Genomic DNA, 12,591 nt, shown 5'->3' on the forward strand with positions numbered 1-12,591 from the left:
GCTCCCTCATATACTCTGGGGCCGGTTGCCCAGGTCTTTCCTTGGAGGAGGTCCACTCCCCTTCTACCACCCCGAGGATTCCATGAGGCCACTGGCCATATAGGAGCTCAAATGGGGCATAGCCCATGGAGGCTTCTGGGGTCTCTCTTATGACAAAGAGGAGAGGACAGCAAGTCTCACTGGGTCGGTTTGTTATGCGCCAACTTCTGGAGCATAGATTTTAACATTTGGTTAAATCGTTTAACCAACCTGTTGGTCTGTGGGTAGTAAATGGTAGTAAACACCTGGCGAATCCCAAAGGTTACACAAAGCTGGCGGGTCACGGTGGCCGTAAAGGGGGTTCCAGAATCCACTATAATCTCTCAGGGAAGTCCCACTTGGGCAAAGAAGCGGATGAGGGCCCTGGCCTCCCCTGCCACCTGCATGGAGCAGAGCGGCACGGCCTCCGTGTATTGCATGGTGTAATCCATCCAAACCAGGAGAAAACGGCAGCCCCAGGCTGTCCGTGGCAAGGGCCCTACAAAGTCCACGGCCACTCACTCAAAAGGGATCTGGATGACTGGCAGTGGGAAGAGTGGGGCCTGGGGGAGTCAGCTGGTGGCCTACTGGCAGGTGCGGAACGAGTGACAGAAGGCCTTGACATCCTAGGCTACTGAGGGCCAAAAGAAGTGGGATAATACCCGGGACAGAGTGTTGTTAGCGCCCTAGTGGCCAGCCCAAGCATTGTCATGCGCAAAGTTTAGGATGGTGGTGCGGAACTCGTGGGGTACCAGGAGTTGGCGGGTCTCCACCCTCTGGGTGGTGACTAGCTGGTACCATCCTCCGGCCTCATTGACTACCCGTGGGAACTGGCTGGCCCTCCTCCTGTCCTTGACTTCTCCCTCACCGCCACTGCATCTTGCAGGGGTTCCAAGGTGGAGTTGGTCTCTTGGGCGACCTGGAAGGAGAAGTACCCCATCATGAAAGTCTCTGTCCGGTACCAGGGGCACCACTGGGACATGGAATTAGCATGAGTCCCCACCTTACCCTACCCGGTACTATTGGGACAGGATGCCCCAGGGTTCACAGTACAGCTCCAGAAGCCTGTGGTCACCAGGGAGGCTCTGCCCGTGATGGTTGAGACAGCACTCCCAGCTGACCAGGAAATGACGGAACCTAGACCCCCCCCCTACCAGACATGCCACATTCCAGGTCTGGCTCCCTCCTTGCTTGGCCTCAGAAGGGGAGTGTTATGAGTAGGGTGTTCCCCCTTTTGCTAGCTCTCTCTCCCTTGCAGGCAGCTATCCTTACAGCAGGGTGAGCCAGCCTGTCCTTCCTCCTTGGCCGGGAGCCACTGAGCCCTTTTATTCCCTCCGCCTCGGGAAGTTCCTCCCCACTCCCCTTATCCAGCCCCCAACGCTAGGCCAATCACTAGTGCTATAGCAGGTAGCAGGACTTGGCCCCACCTGTGTCCAGGTGCGAGCCCTTGGGCAAGCCTCTCCTCCCTTCTCCCTTCCTGGTTCCACCCCCCATCCCCACTGTAGGCCTTTACTGGGCCCAACCTGTCAGACAGGCCATCTGGCCTATCCCCTTTGGTGGACTGGGATTGGACCCACCTCCCTAGGCTCTGCATTGGCCTGCGGGGTTCCGTCCTTCTTTCCCATTGGGGCAGGCAGTGCTGCTCCATGCTGCCAGCCGTCGGCCCTGGTGCCCTCTCATTGGGCATCTGGCCTTTTGGCCAGTGCCAGGGTGGCCATGGCCCTCCGTGCCACCGCTGCCTTCCCTTCTGCCCGGCGGGGTCGGGCTTCTGCCTGTTGCTGCAGCCATCCTCGCACCTTCCCCGCCACCAGGGCATTGGGCCACCTGCCCGGCCCTTCCTCAGTGCTGCCGCTGCCATTCCGTTCCACCTGGTGGGGTTGGGCTTCCGCCTGTCGCTGCAGCCGTCCTTGCACCTTCCCCACCACCAGGGCATCCGGCTGCCTGCCTGGCCCTGCCACGGATGCCTTCCTCATTCCCCCTCGGCTGTGCAGTGCTGACCCCTCCTCCCAGTGAGTTGCGGCACCGCTGTCAGCTCCTATGGGCTTTGCAGGGGAGTCTGGGGGGGCTTCTCCGGGTGTGGGAAGACCCATCTCCAGACAGCACCTTTCTAATGCAAACCATCTGAATGCTCATCCCCATCTGTATCACAATGCTCAGATGAGTTCTACTGAACTGGCTGTATCTTTTAATCTATAACGTGGATGTTCAACTGCACTGAGGGCCACAGCCATGAAGTATGACTACTTACTCATAATTAGGGCTGGAGGGGGAGCTATTTCTACTACTAATCTGGAAAGTAGTTTCACCAGCAATTGTTTTTAAATGGAGACAAAATACTGATACTGATATTTCGCAATTATCCATAGAACACTACCAGAAAAGAAAGAGCATCACTGATAACAGTGTACAGGCGAACAGGTTTAAAAATTCAGGATATTATTTGAAATAAAAAGATTGCTCTGATGACAGTCAACACTGAACAAGTGCCTGAGACAAAATTCATAAAGTATATAGAAAAGATGGTAATTAGTTCTTCAAAATAATACAAAGGCACATTTTAACATATACATATCCACAGATATTCAGGAAATTACACTTTCTAGATTGTGTTATTAAAGATATAAATATTTATGTCTTGTAAACTGAGTGGTGGAAATAAGTATGTCAAAGTTAGCTTTAGTGAGCATAACAGCCAGCATAACAAAAAAGACATTAATGTAAATAAATTGTGATACTTTAAACAGACTATGACATCAACTGACTGTGACATTCTATGAATAATGCAGAATTCACAGAAGAGATTTTTGCCAGCTCAGCTTCCCACTGGAACCCATTCAGCCCATAGCCTGTTACTCCAGAGAGTTGGGGGATACTAGGAAATGGTATGAGGGAGAAGACCACCGTTGGATGGGGGAAGCTCATCCTTACACCAGTTCTAAATTGATTGTCACAAAATGTGTGACTTCCACCAATTCCCCCCACTAGCTGCATCCTCTCTATTTGTGAGGATCCTCTCTCTATCAAGAGTAGTGGGGGGAGGGATTCAATGTGATCTGGTGGGAAGGGAAAGATGGCAAAGACCCTTTCCAAGAATTCAAATTTGTTCAATGGCTTGGATTCTATGAACTATAAAACTAATAGGAGACAATTGAATACTTAGTTGTACAGTTTTATTTATTGCAAACTTTTGCAATGTGTACATGTAAAATGCATCACATTTCTCAAGTTTTTAGCCTATGGTGCTCACAAAAATGTTTAAAATATTTATATTTTAAACATGGATCCAATTCATTTATGCAGTCATCAACAATGCTTATGATGAAACTCTGTGGACAGAGCCCACATGAGCTCAGTTCCAGGGATCTTAGCCACACAAATTTGTATCTAGTTTACGGTAACCTAGTTACAGAAATGGTTAACCAATGGAGTTTCATTAGGAGAAGTAATCTTATTCCCAATGGAAATGTGTTTTGTGAGAGCAAGCAGATTACTTATTATTGAGCAGTGCTCAGACAATTTAATCCCCATTATTATAAATGAAAGTTTCTGCTCTGCTGGTACTACCTCTTTATGAAGATGCAACATCCTTCTTTCTACTACATCTTGTGGTGTGCAACTGAAAACACACTGGCTCCAAAGTTTGCTCAGAAACAAGTGCCAGACAACAGGTCAGACATAACAGAAAGACATTAACCACCATTGTTATACTGTCCAAGACAGATTAATGAACCAAAAAAGGTGTAAACTGATTAACAGCAAAGGGTGCTGTTATATCAGCAAAGAGTGCATGTATATCTCTCCCCTTCTCTAAGGAAGTTAGGTTGGCTTACATGTGGGTTATCCTATTTTATCCAACAGCCTTGTGAGAGAAAACTGGCTAATCAATGAGACTGAGGTTAACCAAAGATTTCACCTGTCTCTCCAATCCAGCTTCCGTACTCTTATCACACTATACTATACTGAATAGGTTAACCAGGAACATATACAAATGGTTGAAGATCTGCATCATTTTTCATGGTATTTGTTTTAAACTTTAAGTAATTATTATGGGCATAATCTATAAAAATGCTCCGTGTTCAGGAACACAACTGCATTAAAAAATTAGTAGGGGCAATTGAAGGGGGCGGTGCCATGTCGTCCTCCCACCTTTGGGGTGGGGGAGGGTTCTCCCCACCACTGCACCTTGTTAATTTGTTTTATTATTTGTATATTGATTTTAGTTTTTGTTTTTATCGATTTTAACTGTTCACAGCCCAGAGCCCCTGGGGATGGGCGGTATATAAATTGAAAAAAATAAAAAATAAATAAAAAAAAATTAGTAGGATATAGCTGCTTGTACATAGACAGTTGAAGCTGGAAAGGGGCAGTCACAATCTCCACGTATATGTATACCCAATTAGACAAATACATGAAAAAAATAAACATCACTTATTCTTATCTGACTTTAATTTATATACAGCAGAGTGTGACTGTCTCACCCATGCATGAACATACTTGATTTTTATTTTATTATTCATTGCTTGTTAATTGTTTTACGGGGATATAAAATGTCTCTCTGTGGATCTGCTATGGGGCAACAACCCGCATTTAGTCCCAAAATAGTTCCTTCCAATCTCTTACATTGTCAGAAGCCCATATCAAAAACATATCTGGATTAGAAAACGTACTGGAAGTATGGTGGAGTTATAAATAAGTTAGTTGGTCATTGGGGTTGACAGATAGTTTCTAGCAAAATCTGGACAAAAGGAAGAAGTAGTCACAGGGATTTCCTGGCCCTAGCATGATGACTTCCCTTCTGGAAGTGATGTCATCATGCCGCCTGCCTTCTTTCCTTTCCGGGATCTGCCAGGGTAGGAAAGAACCAAGGAGAAGCTTCCCTTCCTGGTGGATATAGATTTGAAGAAAGGGATTTTATATACTACTTCTGTGCCTTTCAATATTACATGCCTTGTACTTTTTCTATGCTCAGGAGCCAATGTAGTATTTGTAATGCAACCTGTAAGAATATGACACTTGAAACAAGAAGAACAGAGAAGAATGTATGCTGACTAAAAAATATACTGCTTGTAGAGATGCACGTATAGAAATATTACACATACGATATATTATTCTATAGGATTCCAATAGGAATCAGTACCAGAGAGCCTTTTGCAGAAACTGATTTATGCAGCAAGCTGGGTCAGCCACCTGTGGCATTATCTCCCTCAAGGCTGCAAAATTGGAAGAAAGGGCAGAAATGGGGGAAACATTCCTTTCTGCCCATGGACTTCAGTTATCTGAAGGCCCCAAGGCTGCCAAGATGAGACTTCATGGCGCCGTCGAAGGTAACATTAGCAAAAGGGAGGTGGGCAGGAGGAAGCAGGTGTCCTTCCAAGGGGAACAAGCACAAGGACAAGATAAGGAGCTGCAAATCTTGGAATTCCCCCAATTAAGTAGCTGACCTAAACTTGCTCTTCCAATCAAATTAACCCTAGACACCTGTGTCAAAGACTGCAAGCCAATAAGATAACAAATATTAGAATATTGTGATATTATTATAATTAACCTGAGGGTATAAATTGCTTTGCACTTCTATTGTAGATTTGATGAGCTTTGGACACAAGGAGACCACCTACTCCTGTGTAAAAGGGCTCCTCCATTGTTTAAATTAAACAATCATATATTGCTTCATTCTACAGGACTCCGTGGTGTGTGTGTCTCTTATTGTGATTGGCGAGAGGGACACCACAGGCACAAGTTTGTGCATAACATTCCCATCCACCAGCCTGGAGGGGAGGCAAGCATGGGGAGGTGAGGTGGAGAAGAAGCATCCTCTCCTCCTTGACAAGGTGGGCTCATGCTGCCCTCCTGCAGGCTTCTGAGCACAGGGGGAGAGGGAGGAGGCAGGGAGATAAGGCAGACCCCAAGCATGAGCCCCACCTTCATCTCCTCCTCAGCAAGGATGGCCTACACTCCCCTCTAGCAGGCTGCTGAGCACAGAGAGGAGGGAAGAGAAGGCAGGGAGGCAAGCTCATCTTGCTTGACTTGGCCGCACCTCCTCCCCAATGTGAAAATACTAGACATTTATATTTTATCAAGAATTAAGGTGAAAGGCCTATCTCTGCAAGGAGAGGGGCTAGAGACTTACTTTTTTAAACTGGAAAACAAAAAGAAAAGAAAAAAAACCCTATCCGTACAATGGTACATCAGTATAAAAATATCCCCGTGCCATTTTTTAAATTGCCAGTCCTGGTGGCCCAGGACTGGGGAGGAAAACTGTAAAGAAACCTGCCACGTGGCTGCCCTATTGCTGCTGTACTTCATCTGCAGCCGCACACGCCAACAGGGAAACCATAAAATCAGTTACTTGAGTGGAAGACACCAATATCAACTAAGGTTGTGCACTAAAAAAAATATTGTTTTGATTTCATTATCATAATTTAAGAAAGAGAAACTATCATTTTTAAGAATTCTAGGAAATGTTGTTGTCATATCATGAAGACTCATCGGATTTAATTTCTGTTTTCATTAACATTAGATTGGATGTCTGCCCATTTTTTCCATGCAAAAAAATAGCAGATTTTCCTGACTGTTTTTTAACTAAATGACATCAAAATATCAAGAAACCCAGTCTACTTTCTCTTCCAAAGACTCAATTCAATTCTAGTGAATTGAGCAAAGGGGTCTTATTTTACAGCCCTTTGAATAAGGTGCCTCCAGCCATCATCTTTGCACAGTAGGTAAAGTTGCAAAAATGGCAAGTGTAATCCAAGCAGACCTCTCTCCCAAGACGCAAGGAGCAGCAAAGGCAGCACACAACTGCACCCCCTATTATCAACCCGTTTTTTCTCACTATATTAAACTGCTATTGGTTTAACATGAAACAAGCCACATTCAATCTTCGGGATCAAACTTCTGGGAAAAATGGATCCCATTTTACGAATACATAGAAGCAAGAGATCTGCAGCCTCCCTCTTCACACTACTCATTGTTGATGTATTAAAGTTAAAGCACTGTGTTAATATTTGTAAATGCAATGTATTATATTGGTTTGTTGTTTGATTATTGTTCCAGTTCTAAAATTGAATAAAAATTGTTTATTTAAAAAAAAAAGCATGCATAAACAAGCCACATTGCACTTCTTTAAAAATCATTAGAAAAAGAATTCAATGAAATTGTTCACACATATGATGAACAAAACAGAGCATAATAATAAATCAATAGGACTACACAAATGGTAAGGACCAAACTAGATGTGACAGAGTCCATGGGTCCAACCCATGGATGCCACTGCTGTTTTAATGGGATTTAAATATGCCACAAGGGATCGGGCCCACAGTGGGCTGAGGTGCTCCCCTCCCCCGCACACTTTTTCAAGTGCTGTAATGGTTGTATGTACATACCCCACTATGCCACAGAAGCTCACTGAGTAACCTTGAGCCACTCACATACTCTTAGCCTACCCTACTGCACAGGGTTTCTTGAGAGGATAAAACAGGGCAAGAGAACAATGTAACTGCTTTCGGTTCTCACTGGGGAGAAAGATGGGATATAAATGAAGTAAATAATACATACAGTGGAAGTTTGGAGGTAGATAAAAGACAGGTTGACTGGTGCATGGGAAGGAGAGATGGAAGCAGGGAAAGGTGAGGATATATAGGAGTTCCCAGGAGGAGGGGAAAATAAAATATTTGGAGAAGGGGATACAGGGAAATATGAGATGCTCCTTTGCAACTCCTTGAGGGTCCCCTACTTACGTGTGTATATACACACATACATGCACACAATCTTTATGTATATGTAAGTGTGTGTGTGTGAATTCAAAAACATATATGCAAACATTGCATGACAGATACACATTTTAAACAAAAGAATGAGAATTTTAATACAAACTAACCAATTTGCAAAGTCTATGTTCCTAAGCAGTGGACCATTACTGCTCTCAAAGATCTGCATGAACTAATCATCAGTAGAAGGAAGAAAACTGGTAGCTGGAATTTGCACTTCAATAGGAAAAAAGCAGCTGACTCCATGAGCACAACAGAAAATTCAGAGCATTTAACCTCTCTCCATATATGAAAGATGGGCTACTGGATACTGGAGATTCCTTATATTCTTACATACTTATGCAGTGTAAAATTTCACACAAGAACCTATTTCAACACACATTTCCTCCACTGTTGGATCCGTATCTCTAAAAAATTAGTAGTTTCTTATTGTTTTATATATATATATCCAAGCGCAATTATCTGTTTTTAAAGGAACTGTGTTAATTAAGATAAAATGTTTATAATGATAATATTCCTCTGTAACAGACAAATTTGACCAGAAAGGGCTATCAAAAACTAAGTCTGTTGTCTTTTTCATGAAGGTGCAAACAATATTGACATCCTGCAAGAAACATGAACTTCAAACTATGGCTTCAGTCATATAAAATATTAACAAGAATAAACAAGGTCTTTTTCTTTAAAGTAAATAATAAAACATTCAGCATACAAAGATGAGCAGAATATGTTCTTAGAATTCTAACTTTTCATCTGCAAAATCAGACTGATGATTCTTTGTGTTTGCTATGATGAACAGAATATCCACTGTTAATTTATAGAACTTCTGCAAGGCTAATGTAAACTGGGGCAAAAAGAATGGAAATCTGGGGTGGAATCCTTTCTGCTCTAAACCTGCAGTCCTAATGACTGTTGGGAATGCTGAGGTTTAAAACAACTTAGCCCCCACATCTACTTCTTGCTTATTAATGCTGGCGCCTCTTCAAAGAACAAGACTAACAGTTCAACAACAATTTCAAACTGCCTGGTCAATGAAATAAATTTAACAAAAAAACGTGTAAACCTGCCTGAATTAGGGAGAGGAAAATGGAAAGAGAATGGTCTCAAAATTCTGCAGTAATCATCACGACAACTTTCTGTTCAAAGGAAGGGTTTGAATAGTTGCTATAGACCAGAGGAACTCTTCACTTGTGTTTGGGAGCAAAGAATCCTAGCTAGTGCTTATAAGGAGTTTCAGAGGATATAAAGTTTATTTTGCTTTCCTTCAACATTAGGCATTTTACCTGTCTCTGCTGCAGAACAAGAATTTCCATTGTCCAGGTGCATCACATTAATTCTACTTGATGCCAGCACAGGAATATATATTTTACTAGGGATTTCAAAATAGTTAGGCATGCTCACTTCCACGCTGTACTCAATGTATTGTTCAAAGTGTGAAGGCAAGTTGCGCAGAACACCTTTCTGTAATAACAGAACAGCATTTGTTTTAACAATATAGATAGTTTTAATTATTTGTACAAGTATAAACACATGCATTCCACTTACAGTAGCAAAATGTCAAAGAAAAAAACCTGATAAATAATCAACATACAATCCAGGAGGGTTCATCACCACAGAAGAATTTATAGGCTGTGTAATCTATGGTCTATCTTTTGGATTTATCCTGTTGTTCAAAAATGTTGTCATTGTACAGCACCAGATGCTTACCACAACGAAACATGTCAACAGGAAGTTAGGAGCAAAAACTGAAATCAGAAAATCAGCAAAAAATAAATGAATGTCAGATCCCTAACATTATTAAATTCACTGACACCTATAGCACACTTAAGAAATGTTTGAGCTCTGCTTAGGAGAAATGAATCACTTAACTCATCCCAGGGCTTTTTTTTCTGGGAAAAGAGGTGGTGGAACTCAGTGGGTTGCCCTCGGAGAAAATGGTCACATGGCCGGTGGCCCCGCCCCCTGATCTCCAGACAGAGGGGAGTTTAGATTGCCCTCCATGCTGCTGCAGTGCAGAGGGCAATCTAAACTCCCCTCTGTCTGGAGATCAGGGGGCGGGGCCACCAGCCATGTGACCATTTTCAAGAGGTTCTGGAACTCTGTTCCACTGCGTTCCAGCTGAAAAAAAGCCCTGACTCATCCTATCCAGAAGTATTAGGGAACATACAGCTATACCGTAGCCTGTATATTCATTTGAGTTGCAGCTTAATGCAGCGGCAACATTTAACAAGCAGATTTGTTATACTACATAAGACAACATTGTCTTGTTCTGCTTTTATTTGTCTATCAAAGCCTTGCAATTTATTAGTAATGCTATCAAAAAACAGGTTCTAAAATAAATTGCCCTCAAGTGATATCAATAACCATTTACTCTGACCATTTAATTTCATAATAGAATTGGTAATGGTATTGTTTTGAAATTAGTGAGCTACTGCATGGAAAAATACATAACTCATTCATTCATGAGAGATGTAAATTCAGAGTTTCCTATGTTTAGGCAGAAGTATGCAATAGGCTAGATCCTGCGATCCCTCTTCACTAAAAAGGAATCTTCTGTCAGAGTAAGGACTCTTGTTGTGAATAAGCTAGTTTGTACAAGTGAGTGATATAATTTAATACAGTATAATCTAATACTCAATATTAAATTGGTCATAATGGTTTTCACTGTGAATACTGAAGACACTGATAGTTACCTGCTTGAAAAAGCAATGGGTTCAAATGTAATGCCAGACAAGGTAGTGGTTAGAGTGATTGGAGTAGGATCTGGGAAATTCAGATTTGAATCTCCACTCTGCCATGAACGTTTGTTGGGTCAGGATTAGAGATGGGCACGAACTGGGAAAATTCCGAACCATGTGGTTCATGATTTATCGTGTTTCATGTACCACGAACCATAAACTTTCACAAACTTTCCCTGGTAGGCAAATCGGTTCATTTGTTTCGTGAAAATGTCACCTCTGGGTCAGCAGAAGGTCTGCAGAGAGCCCACCCACCCCCCTTTGCCTAGGAAACAGACTGATCGGAGTCAGGCTGTCTGCAGTGATAAACCAAAATACAAACCAAAAAAAAACAGGCTAAAATTTGTCACAGTTCGTGAGAAATGAGCTCCCATGAACCGCAGGTTCGTGAACCATGAACCAGACCAGTTCCTGACGAACTGTGGTTCATATTTCAGTTCATGTCCACCTCTAGTCAAGATAAAACAGAGGAGAATGACATTTTATTCCTTCTGGGGTCCAGGGACAAGAGGGAGCAAGCAGTCCTTTAGTTTACCTTTACATCCAAACTGCACAGTACAACTTGCACTATCCCTTCAAGCCACAATTAGAAACTACCATTTTATCATATATTTCATTGTTCATTAGGAATGTAATACAAACCTGGATATAAGAGCAAACTATGGTTGAGCCTGATGCCAGGACTCTGCTAGTTTTGAGAGTGCTTATCTAGTGTTGTGTGAGTCAGGTCTGGGATTCTGTACTGCTACCAAACTCTGTACTGCTACCAAACTCTTTCTGCTGGTCTTAGAGGTGGTGTTGTAATTCATAGCCTGGTTGGTTTGGGTGATTTCAACATCCATGCTGAGGCTATCTTTTCAAGATCAACTCAGGATTTCATTAGTCTCCATAACAAGGGAGGATGAAGTGAGCCTGCCTTAGGTAGTAAAAGGTACCCCACACTGAACAAGTTACACTCTTGATCTGGTGTTCTGCTCTGGACAAAAAGAAGGTAATCTGGAGGATAGGATAGGATAGTAGTAGTTTATTTTCCACGGTCAGTGACCAGCAATTTACAAAAACACCAATAAAAGGTACCACAGAAGAAAATAAAACATCAATAAAACCATTCACAATACCTGGGTAAAATCATTCATGATACAATAGTATAAACTTTAAAATTCTCAGTGGTACAATAAAATCATTCACTTAGACACTAAGGATTTCCTGATCCTTGAAGCAATCCAACCAAATCTGGCCACCTGAAATGTGATCTTAGGATGTCTATCTGAAAAGAAACCCCCTCAGAGTGCATATCCTTTGACTACGGGTAAGGGGCAAAGTTGAAAAAAGAGGAAGAGATTTGAGAAGATTGTTATACACCTTGCAATCAAATATAATGTGTTCTAATGATTCTATCCCTTCCACACAGCAGGGACAAATCCTTTCCTCATAAGGGATTTTTTTAAACTTCCCTTCGAGGACAGCCGAGGGGAAAACATCCAGTCGCATTAGTGTGAAAATTCATCTGTACTCCTGATTTGATAGGTTGAGGAGATAAGGCATAGGTGTTACCCTACTGGGGGGCTCTGAAAGATCTCGCCATTTCTCTATTCTGAGTTCTTCCCAGGCTAACTGGATCACTTCCTGTTTCTTCCTCCTAATAAGGGACTTGTACTGGGCTTTTTGCCATTTCAGAGCCAGCAGGGATACTGCCTCTGAATTGGCCCTATATCTGGCGTAATTCATATTGAGGGATTTCTTTGCATTTATGCACTCTTTATCAAACCAAGATCGATGGTTGTCTGGTCCAGGTCCTGGGGGCCCAGCTCTGGAAGACTGCAAAACCCTCTGGAGCTCCTCCAGGATCAGTTCGTATTCTCCAAGGCAGGAATCTATATTATCTGCTGCCACTAATCTGTAAGAAATGGCTTTTGTTGCCTCTGATTGCAGGGTTTTGGCCAGGGTTTTTTCCAATAAGGGTTTCCATCTGGGCCGACAATATTTGACACTTTCTATGGTGCCAACATAGGGGTCAGTGGGTCTAGCCACACAGAAATCAGCCTTTTGCATGTCTATTTTCAGCACAAGGG

The 12,591-nt window shown here is 42.8% G+C and overlaps 1 protein-coding gene across 1 annotated transcript in view; it reads right to left on the minus strand.

Moving 5' to 3' along the window:
• Positions 1–9,129, minus strand: part of LOC129326556 (cilia- and flagella-associated protein 47-like) — a 286,389-nt gene extending 277,260 nt beyond the window's left edge. Inside the window, exon 1 of the mRNA XM_054974773.1 lies at positions 9,065–9,129. Coding sequence (XP_054830748.1) covers positions 9,065–9,107 — 43 coding nt within the window. The 5' untranslated portion in view covers positions 9,108–9,129. The remainder of the gene's footprint in view (positions 1–9,064) is intronic.
• Between the last annotated feature and the right edge of the window lie 3,462 nt (positions 9,130–12,591).

This window comes from Eublepharis macularius, chromosome 3 (genome assembly GCF_028583425.1).
Source record: "Eublepharis macularius isolate TG4126 chromosome 3, MPM_Emac_v1.0, whole genome shotgun sequence".
Classification (NCBI taxonomy): Eukaryota; Metazoa; Chordata; class Lepidosauria; order Squamata; family Eublepharidae; genus Eublepharis; species Eublepharis macularius.